Below are 11790 nucleotides of genomic sequence, written 5' to 3'. Positions count from 1 at the left end.
ATTGAAAAAATGACGGTATGGAATGGACAAGGCAACTGTTAGGTGGATTCATAACTGGCTTAGTGATCGGACCCAAAGAGTGGTCGTAAATGGCTGCACATCCAGTTGGAAGAATGTCTCAAGTGGGGTACCACAGGGCTCTGTCCTGGACCCTGTATTGTTCAACATCTTTATCAACGATTTAGATGAAGGAATTGAGGGTAAACTGATTAAATTTGCTGATGACACAAAGCTAGGAGGGATAGCTAGTACTAGAGAAGAGAGAGAGGATTCAAAAAGATATAAATAAACTGGAGCAGTGGGCAGCAACTAACAGATTGGTTTTTAACAGGGAAAAATGCAAAGTACTACATCTGGGCAATAAAAATGAAAAAAGCATATACAGAATGGGAGGAATAGGGCTAAGCAACAGCACATGTGAAAAAGACTTGGGTATACTAATAGATCACAGACTGAATATGAGTCAACAGTGTGATGCAGCAGCAAAAAAGGCAAATGCAATTCTAGGATGTATTAACAGAAGCATAGAGTCTAGCTCACGTGAAGTCATTATTGCCCTCTACTCCTCTTTGGTCAGACCTCATCTGGAATACTGTGTCCAGTTTTGGGCACCACATTTTAAAAAAGACATCAACAAACTGGAGCAAGTTCAGAAAAGAGCGACCAGAATGGTGACCGGTCTGCAAACCCTGTCTTATGAGGAAAGGTTGCAGGATTTGGGAATGTTTAGTTTGCAGAAGAGAAGACTGAGAGGAGACTTAATAGCAGTCTACAAATATCTCAAGGGCTGTCACATTGTAGAAGGATCATCTTTATTCTCATTTGCACAAGGAAAGACTAGAAGCAATGGGATGAAACTGAATGGGAGGAGACACAGATTAGATATTAGAAAAAACTTTTTGACAGTTAGAGTGATCAATGAGTGGAACAGGCTGCCACGAGAAGTGGTGAGTTCTCCTTCAATGGAAGTCTTCAAACAGAGGCTGGACAGACATCTGACTGGGATGATTTAGCGAATCCTGCTTTGAGCAGGGGGTTGGACCAGATGGCCCAGGAGGTCCCTTCCAACTCTATGATTCTATGATTCTATGAATAGGGTCCGGGTACAATTTTGGTATTGGAACTGGACTTTTTTTTAAAGTTTGGCTGAACCCAAACATCCACAGGTCTGCCCATCCCTAGGCAGGACCAAATACACATTAGTTTTGCCAAAGCAAGTGTACAATACGGTTAGGGACTGTAGGAACTATGGATAGGGGGCGCATCCAGGGTGGGAGCTTTGGAAGTCCACATCTATTGATCTATCTCACTATATTTATTTTTCTATCTAATATCTTTCTACCCCATCTAGCCGCACTCTATGTATTATAGCTCTGTAGCCATCTATCTCTATTATATATCTGTTTGCTTGAGAAAGGTTCACACGTTTTTTTAACCGAAATGTCACCATTACTGTGGGTTATTAAATCACCCTAAAATCACAGAAGAGCTGTGCGGCCTCATTTTTTCACTTTATATTGAGGTTTGCTAATTGTCTGGGGGCTTGGCACCCTAACAAATGGAAACGGGCTTGTGCTGCTTTTGATTTTGCTTAACTTATCCATCTATTTGTCTATCAATTATCTATCTGTCTATTATCTATCTATCTATCTATCTCTATTATCTATCATCTATCTATTATCTATCTATTTATTATCTATCTATCGAGCTATTATTCTCTATCAATTATCTATCTATTATCTCTATCTATCTATCTATCTATCTATCTATCTACGATCTATCTATCTATCTATCTATCTATCTATCTATCTATCTATCTATCTCTATCTCTTATCTATCTATCCATCCTTCTTCCTCTCCTCTGCACACAGCAGCTTTCCCCAGGCTTCCCCGGCACCAGGGCTCGGTCCATGCCCGGTCTGTCCTCCTGGCAGAGTATTGATCGCCCCCGGATGGCGGGGCCGCTGCTGCCGGTGGCGGAGGAGCCGGCGCTGTCCGTGGTGCCGCAGCAGAGCCCGGGAAGACCCCGCCTCGGTCTGCAGACGGACAGCGCCAGGCGTCATGTGCGCCCCTCCTCTCCTCAGCCCCCTCCTTCACTCCTGGAGACAGGAGCACAAGCCTGGAGCCGCTGAGCAGGCAGGGCTCTCCCTCTGTAGCCTGACACCTGGCAATTTCCCTTGACGAGAGCCATTGCAGCCATAAGGAATAAGCCCGCAGGTAAGGCGCGCTGCTGTGCGGGGGGCTGCGCTCCTGTGCGGGCGGCTGCGCTCCTGTGCGGATGGGCTTCGCTCCTGTGCGGGGGGCGTTGTGTGTGGAGCGCTGCTCGGGGCATATTGAGCAGGTACCGCGGCTGATGCTGGGGAGATGATGATGGAGCAGAGGTGGCCACTTGTCTGCGGTAATGTCTTCCTAACTGCAGGGAGATGGAGCGGAGACTCCTTCATCTGGATTCTGCTGTTTTCGTAATGTCTATGCGACGGAATAATGAAGAAAAAAAAATCCTGGGAGGGGTGGGTGGATAAGGCAGATCTGGGATGTGTGGCACCCCTGGTGCTAGATGTCGGCTGCATTATCTCCTGCTTCTCCTCATTCTAGGGGTGGAGGGGTCTCAGGAGCTTCCTAGGGGCTGCAGACAGATACAGAAGATCAATCATTCCAGCAGGGATGGATGAAGGACAAGAAATATGATGATGAAATGAGAGGAAAGATTTATGGGATGGTGCTGCTGTGCCTGCCTGAGCCCTGGGGTATGGTGGGCATCATTCCCTCCCTGTGGTTTCTTGGGTGGGGGTCTTCTGAAGCTCCTAGAGAAGTCAGATCCCCCCATTCCTCCTGTAGATGCTTTTTCACCCCGGAGCTTTTCGATACGAATGTCCATGACTTCTGATCTCAGCCCATGGGTGGTGATGAGGATGTGATCGGTCAACTTAAAATGCTCCAATGTTGCGATAAAGCCCAGGGAGTAATGGGATTGGTATTCCGATAGGTGACGAGGCGATGGTAGAGTAACTCACCTCTACACATACACAGGGTGTAATCATGGCATCGCCTAGAATACAACATGTTGTGCCGTCTTCGGGTCACCCGTCTTATTCTCGTTCTCGCTCTTCGTCATCCCCCACTTTAACGATGGATTAATGTCGTTAGATTTCCCACCACTAAAAAAAAAGAAAAGAAAGGGTGTTCTGCTTGCAGACATAATCACCGAGTGGTTCTACTGTCTTTTCTGTATTAGTAGGAGAATGCCTGGCGGTGGAGCCACCTCGGTGCATTAATGCAGGAACTTTGCCCATTGGCATTTTTTTTTTCCTAGGGATCACCTTGTTCTGGTCATTTGTGGTTGAAGCTCGAAATGGCACCTCGATGCAGTGCAATAAATTATAAATGGTTTCTGCTTGTTAAAAAAAAAATAAAAAAGGTGTTAATTAGGCATCGAGCTGCCATGTCTAGGCTATAAATTAGGGCTCGAAACGGATGGGATTTTACGTACGTCGACGACCTTCTGCTTGGCCATCGCTGGTCTTGTTCTTCCTGCTATTAAAGGATCTAAGGAAGAAAGGAAGAAAAAAAAATATATCCCCCCCATTATTTTAAATAAAACCAGAGTGACAGATGTGCCATCGACGGCCATTCTCTGAATAACGGGGATTTCTGCCTAAATCCCGGAGCTCACAAGTGAGAGATGTAACAGCTGTACCGATGATCACGGAGGGTTTATGCCGTCTAAAGAGTGCAGTGTCCCCTTAATAGGGAGTAAATGATTTTTTGTGTAGGGTGGAATTAACCCTTTAGCAAATGAAGGGCCCTCTGAGCTCTGAAAAAGTACATTAGCCAAAATTGGATTTTTTTTTATTTGCAGCAGAAGCGATCATGGAGATGCTAATGGGAGAAAAGAGACTAGGGAGCCGAGGAAATAATGCCTGATATGGTGATTATTACATCTATTCAGCATTCATTCACATCCCGCCTCACCTTGCGAAAATTAAATGCTAGCGTCTTAGCTTGCGAGGAGCTGCTGAGATAGGGCTCTCCCTCGTCTTGTTTCCATACACAGTGGAGGCGGCTGATAGCTTTGTATGGATTTTTATTCTTCATAGGGTATAAGATGTAGATACAGAGTAATAGCTTTGATGTGGAAGGATCTTCTTGTTTTATTTTGTTTTTTTTTTATACAATGTATCACATGATTATTTACAATGTCAATATTTACCATATTCGAATTGTTTTCAGATTGATGGGTTGGATTAACTCACTTATGACTGGGATCGCCTTGTTGTTGTGGAAAGGAAAGAAGAAGAATTCTTAAGATTTTCCTTGTCGATTCCTTGACATCATTTCTGCCTGACTGGGAGAGAAGGATCTTGGAACGCTATGAGTGATGATTCATGTCCTCTTTTGTAGCGTCATGGCATCTTGTCCATGATCTACACTTAGCATGGGATTTAAGTGACAGATGAAGAGAACATTGTATGCTTAGCTCTTAGTAATATAGGAAGAGATTCTTTTTTTTTTTTAATTCGGAGGCTGGACTTTTTACCGAAATATTGTGGAGAAAGAATTGGGATCCATCAAGCATATTACCATGGATCATTAGAATAAAAGGCATTTCATTTTAGGTTAATTATCCAGCATAAGTTGCTTGGTCTATCCCATTATTGACTGATCACAGGTAGTTGCTCAGATTAAAAAAAAAAAGAAAGGACCATAATATTTTGGATAGTTACCACAAAAAAGGCAATCTGGAAGATCTACGCAATTTAAAGGACCCTGAAGACATTAAGTCATTAAAGATGGCTAGTGTTCTTAAACAAGGGGTCCTAATTATGTGGATGATCCTTATTCTTGGATGCATGGTAGATATTGGTTGTGGTCTGGAATTTCCCGGAACAGAAGGCCAGTGGACTCGCTTCCCCAAGTGGAATGCATGTTGTGAAAGCGAAATGAGTTTTAATATGAAGACCAAAAAATCGAGTGGACTTGTCATCTATTTTGACGATGAGGGTTTTTGTGACTTTTTGGAACTCATTCTCTACGAAGGCAGGTTGAAGTTGAGTTTTTCCATTTTTTGTGCTGAACCAGCTTCTCTTCTGACAGACCTGGCCGTCAACGACAGCAACTGGCATTCGGTAATAATCAAGAGAAATTTTAAGAACACCACGTTGATCTTAGACAAGGAGAGCAAGTGGGTCGAAGTGAAGTCGAAACGGAGAGACATGACGGTCTTCAGTAGCCTCTTTATAGGCGGGATCCCTCCAGAGCTAAGATCTTCGACTTTAAAATTAACATTTCCAGCAGTGAAAGACCTTAGTCCCTTTGAGGGCTGGATAAGGGATGTCCGGGTCAATTTTTCTGATTCATCTCCCGTAACAAGCCACCTTGTCACTGTGGAGGACACTACAAACCCATGCGACAAAGAACAAGTGTGTCTGAATGGAGGAATTTGCTCAGTCGTCGACAAAGAAGCCATGTGTGATTGCTCCAAGACTGGTTTCCAAGGCAAAGACTGTAGTGAAGGTAAGAATAAGTTCCCTCTGGTCCTAATTGTTCAGTCATATAATCTGTGGACATGACTAAGCAGTTCAAGGGCACTTGCATGTTTGTAGACTTTTTTTTTTTTTTTTAGTTGATACCCCTTTTTCCTAGCCAGTCCTTATTTATCGTTGCTTGCTCTTTATTTGAATAGTTTCTAGAGTGTTTGTCATTCTGTTGTCATAGGAAAGTATGGAAGAAAATTTTTTGCGTCACCCAAATGAACAATGACAAAAAAAAACAACACATACTGTATTACTGTGAAAAGGACTTTTACCTATTTTGTTAAGTCTCTGCATTGTCTATAAAATTTGTATTTGAGGAACCCTGCTTTGATGCAAATAATTTTAGAATTCTTTACAAAATTAGCGTTTACCGTTTTAGAAGCAAACATTTTTCACTAATATCCAGCAGGGTTTCACCCAAATTAACTGCAGTGGGTGGGGGAATAGGTTAAAGCCCTCAGAACCCAATGCAAAATTTGTAACAGGCCCCATGCCTGCGCTTATAACACTGGTGTCTTGCAATGTGGCAAAGGAGCCAACGGGGCCATCTTGCACTAGGCCCTTTGTGTCCTTGAAGCTTTTGCCTCCTTGCATGTTCACCTTTTGGTGTAACAAGTTAGGTAATAGAGATATGGGCTGCTATGGCCCCGAGGGCCCTGTCTCTGCCATTACAGGATCCTCAACATTGTAGGAGATTGCAGGCAGTGGAAATGAAATCAGAGTGCAAAAAAGAGTATAGAGTGTGATCATCCCTTTTTCTGACGATGGATATCACTGGGTTTGGCTAGCACTCATGGAGCGCTATTTGTTGTCCTCCGACTAAAGACCACCGTACACATTAGATGACTGTTGGCCGAATGGTGCTTTGGCCGATCGTTCGGCTGACAGCCCACTCTGCCATCCGCGAGAGTGCATGTTGTGCCGAGCACTCCCGTAATCTCTGTGAGAAAGCCGCTGACTGGCACGTCGGCTGGCGGTTTATCTCAGGAAGAACTATGTGACTGGCTGTCCGAAATCGGACATGTGTGATCGACAGTCCCCGATACACATTAGACTGTAGTCCGAACCAGTCGACATCGGCAGATGTAGCCAAGAATAGTCTCATGTATATGGAGGCCTTAGGAGGAGAATGAAGAATTAATGGGGCAGGGTATGAAAATCCTCACATTTCCACTCCTATAATCTAGACTTTATGCTTGTAAAGAGACTACAAAATCATAGAATCATAGAATCGTAGAGTTGGAAGGGACCTCCTGGGCCATCTGGTCCAACCCCCTGCTCAAAGCAGGATTCACTAAATCATCCCAGTCAGATGTCTGTCCAGCAATTATGGTTTCATTTCTGTTTCAGCATTTTCTCCACTAATATTTAGATACTGTAAATGCACAACGATCTCCTACATAAATAAAAACATAAGATAATGATAATTCAGAAGTTATAATGGATTCCAATATCTTTTTACTAATTAATATCATTTGGGCTCTAACTTACAATAAGGATGAATAATATACTGTATCTTAGTGAGAGCCTCCAATGATATTGTTGGACGTGTCTCGCAGAACAAAGGTGACAGCTGCTGAAGAGGCTCAGGGAATGGGTGGTCTTCACTTGGGTTACGCATCTGGTGATGTCATTAGTGGTTCCCTTTAATACAGCCACTGTGAAGATCTGAGGTTGTGGGTTGTAATAATCACCTAGGCAGGTTAACGATGCAACTATTTTGTATTCCATATATCCATGGTTGTACAACAAACCCAAGGAGATGGCCAGCATACAATGTCCTCAGTCCACAAGTTCCCAATCTGTCCACTGATCTTGTACCAGGTGATACCCACTGTCTCCCAACTTTTGGTTGGCCCACAGCTTTTGGTATCTCCAGCCGGTGTAGTGTGCAGTCACATCTTATGTTCCTCCAGATAATGGGTAACACAACTGTAGCTCATGGATACCCCTCCAACTGACAACTGATCTCCAAAACTCCATAGATCATCCATCCCAGCTTGGATCCTCTCCCTTTGAAGTTCCACCAACAACTGTCTGATTCAACCCATGTGTCTTTTTCTCCCTCCCCCTTAAACATTTTCCTTTAGCTCACAGAACAAAGCATATTCCCATCACCTGAGACTGCATGTGAGACCCCCCATGGTGACGGCTCCCCTGGGTCTACTATCCCCAACCACACAATGGGCCTAGGTTTGGGAGTACAGTGGGTGTGAGGCCTTAATACAGATGAGATTGATAGAGCCTGGACTTAAGGCCCCGTCACACATAGCGATCTCGCTAGCGAGATCGCTGCTGGGTCACAAGTTTTGTGACACAACAGCGATCTCACCAGTGAGATCGCTGTGTGTGACAGCAATCAGCGACCGGCCCCCCTGCCGGTATCGCTGATCGCTCTTGGAAACCTCTGGACTTTTCTTTGGTCGCTGGTCTCCCGCTGGCCAGCACGCATCGTTGCATGTGACAGGCGGGAGACCAGTGATCTGCTGGTAACTAACGTACACATCGGGTGTCCAAGGGACGCACGTGCCTTGGATACCCGATGTATACGTTAGTTACCAGCTCCCTGCATCAGCGCGCTGGTAACTAACGAACGCAGCGACGCTGGGCGCTCGGCGTCGCTGTGCTGATCGCTGGTGAAGCTGTCTGTGTGACAGTTCACCAGCGATCATGTAGCGATTCACCAGCGATCCTGACAAGGTGATATCGTTGTCGGGATCACTGGTGAGTCACTATGTGTGACTCCAGCTTTAGGTATACACAAGATCCAACCTGCACGCCTTCCTCTGCTTGCTGTCACTGAATAGAAACATTGATTCCTGAGGATGAACTGATGAGGAAGCAAATAACTAATAAAACGCATCAAGCAAATATCTATTAAATTACAATAATACTGATGTAACCTGTGCTCCATGCTGGAAAAAAGTCTATATCTCTTAGAGCTGTGGACTCCGCTCTACGTCCATTCATCCTATGGTCTTTAGTAAGTGGCCATCGTCTCACAGCTACGTAAAGCATGGTGAAGTAATTCATGACTTTACCCTTGGTATATCTTACATGTTTAGGGTTTCCATGACAGACAGAATCAAACTTTTCTTATTAGGAATCTTAATGTCATGAAATTGTCCCCATTTGTCTTAAAATATGTTAATTAAAGGATGTGTTCCAGTCTCCATACATTATCACCTTTCCACTGAATAGGTGATAGTGTTATACCAACACAGGCCTACTAAAACGTGGCCAGGAGGCATTTACTAGATCTGCCGGTAATATATATGATTGCTGCTGCTCCATTCATTTTCTAAGCCCATTGACGATTGAACCAGTTGGTCCACCACGATCTAATAATCATCACCGATCCAGTGATTAGTTGATAATTTTTGGACACTGAAAAGCCCATTTCAATAAGCTAACATTATCCATAGTTATATGGAAAAAAAAGGAAGGCTTTGCACTATTTGCATTCTCCTTTGTTGGAAAATAGAGATTTTAATAGTTTTCATTGAAATATTTCTCATTAGCCATAGGGAGGGTCAATGTATGACACAGAAATAATCCCTTTGATACTAATTGAATATCTATATATCCATGAAATATTTTCATGCAAGCATAAAAAGCTAATTTGCATAAATTGGGTTGCTGTAATTCTGGTTCCTATAACTTACTATTCAGGTTCCTATAACGTACCACTACATGGTTACCACATCTGGTCACTATAAGTGGTAACAAGCCTGAACTGGATGCACAAGGGTTTGAATGAATGGCGTTTTCGATACCTTAGTTTGGAAGTGATTATTCTAAACAAATAGGTGACCACAGAGTCGTATGAAGTTATGGAATTGAAGAGATTGTCCGGATAGGTCTTCAGAGTTTGATCAGTTGGGGTCCGATACCCAGCACCCCTGCGGATCAGCTGATCTCAGTGTCGGCTGCTGCCACCGGCCGGGAGTGCTCAGTTGCAGATCTGCTCCGTCTTTTGATAGTGATTGCGGCACGGTACTGCACATCCACCTCCTATTGATTTGAAACGGAAGTGGATGTGCAGTACCCTGTTGCAGCTACTATCTGAAGATGACCAACTCCTCAATTGAGCACTTCCGGCTGGCGGAATCCACAGCCAATATTCAGATCAACTTATCGGCAGGGGTGCCAGGTGTTGGACCCTGACCAATTAGACATTGTTGACCTATTCTAATGTATATATCTATATATAAGATATACTACTATCTTACGTGTTTTCGTCTTTCTGACTCAAAAATGATGTCGGGATAACAAAGGATGGGGCATGCTGAGTTTAAAAACCTGATTCTTTTGTTTTTAGGAGAGATAAGCCACCAAGTTTCTTGCAGTGTCTTACTCTTCTCTGCCCATTCAGAACACATGCACACTCGGCCAAAGTGAGCATGCATGTATAAGGACATAATTAGCCTACAGTGATTAAGATGTAATTGCTGATGCCTTTTTCTGAACATGTCATGTTCTTGTGTCATGTACAGATCTAGCAAAGGTTAAATAAACTCAGAAAAAAGAAACGGAATATTACTGCACAAAAAAGTTTAATTTTACACCTATTTTGACATTAGTTATTGGTTTGTGCAGTGTTAGAGGGGCTACAATTGGAATACGGCACTCCTATTATTTTCGATGCACAAGTAGGGTTCCACCCCATATATAATAAATATAGAACTTGGTACTCGTGATAGATGAAGGAGTAATGGTGATTTAATGAACAAAAATTAATAAAAGAATTTGTTCAATAAATCACCTTTATTCTTTCATTTTCTATGAGTGCCAAGTTCTATATTTATTCTATATGACTGCAGACTGGTGGAACCTTAGATTGCGCACACTGCACGCTGTGAGGATTCTTTGGCACCGACAGCGGCTGGCATGTGACCACAAGTATGTGATTAGCATACAAGCGTTCACGTGCCGTCTAGAAGGACGCGACCTTGCTGATTGCAAGTGCATTGAGTTAGACCGGACACGTCTAGTCAGAATGTGGCCCGAAGTATGCAATTCGTATACTTACGGTCAAATGACCACCCGCCCCCGGGGCCGGCACTTGAGAATCCTCATATTGTGCACCGTTCGCGATGTGGGGATTCACAAGTCTGTAGCCTAAAGCCGTTCAACACCTTTAAGTTATCAACTTCTGTGACATTTTATGGAGATGATGCATTGTGATAACCTTTCCTCCATCTGTATCTTTATTTTCAATCAGATTGACGATTTACAGAATGTAAGGTATAGCAGTATAATGGTAGGCAGATGACTGCGATGATTAGTCAAGTAGTAGTAGACAAAACAAGTAGATATTCATGAGATATATATATATATATATATATATATATATATATTGTACTTATGTTTCTAATGTGTGGCTTGATACGACTAAAATACTTAAAATAGTAAATACTTAGATATAACTGACATTCAAGAAATGTCTGTGTAGCAAAATTGAAAATTTGCCAGTCATTTTTGCACCCTGGTTTTGTCACGTCACATAACACATGACCTACACATGTTCCGACTGCCCATTAGCACATGTATATAAGCACTTCCATCCAGAGGGGAAATGTTTTTGGGACACCCCAGAGTCCGGTTGTCACAATGACATCGCCTCCCTCTAAGAGGTGAAGTCATGCTTGGATGCAGAAAGGGGACCCCCATGCCAGGTAACATAGATTAAATCACAATTCCTGCTGCAGGTCAGAAAAGGGAGTTGACTTATAAATTGTGGCCAGCAGAAGGGGTTGGTAAGTCAGCTAGAAGTGAGCTGAGGGAGTTGTCAAGGAAACGAAAGCAGTTGTGAGCTGTGAGAAGAAATGACAAGGCAGTTAAGAAACGTGAGATAAAAAGACCTTTCTGGAAGATCCTGTCAGTTGAAGGCCTCTTTCACACATCCGTTTTTTCTTGTCAGTTAAAATCCGCCAAAATGGCGGAAAGCGGATCCGTCTGCAACTGATGCAAACGGATGCCACCTGACCGTTTATTTGACGGATCCGTTGAATGCAGAATTTTAAAGGAACCGCCGTCCGGGAACAGAGGAGAGAGAGAGAGAGAGGAGAGAGAGAGAATTTTTTCCGTCCGCCAGAAAGGATTTCAGGGTTAAAATTCCGGCTGAATTCCTTCCTCCGGACATGCGCACTGTGAAATGCGGATCCTGCAGCAAAAGAAACGTTGCAAGGTCCGTCCAGGCATGTCGGCGGATGAGAAAATTTTGGCGGATCCGCAAGAAAACGGATCCAACGGA

General features: G+C 43.5%; 1 protein-coding gene across 11 annotated transcripts in view; it reads left to right on the top strand.

The window, feature by feature from the left end:
• Window positions 1-2080: 2080 nt before the first annotated feature.
• NRXN1 (neurexin 1) overlaps window positions 2081-11790 on the top strand; it is a 1899875-nt gene continuing 1890165 nt past the window's right edge. For all 11 annotated transcript variants that reach the window (XM_073553976.1, XM_073553975.1, XM_073553974.1 and 8 more), the window contains exons 1-2: window positions 2081-2217; window positions 4231-5514. In XM_073553976.1, coding sequence (XP_073410077.1) covers window positions 4791-5514 — 724 coding nt within the window. In that variant the 5' untranslated portion in view covers window positions 2081-2217; window positions 4231-4790. The remainder of the gene's footprint in view (window positions 2218-4230; window positions 5515-11790) is intronic.

Source organism: Dendrobates tinctorius, unplaced genomic scaffold, assembly GCF_039654945.1.
Source record: "Dendrobates tinctorius isolate UK_male_01 unplaced genomic scaffold, ASM3965494v1 ptg000205l, whole genome shotgun sequence".
NCBI lineage: Eukaryota > Metazoa > Chordata > Amphibia > Anura > Dendrobatidae > Dendrobates > Dendrobates tinctorius.
Note: the sequence above shows the minus strand (reverse complement) of the source record. Positions and strands in the feature narration are given on the sequence as shown.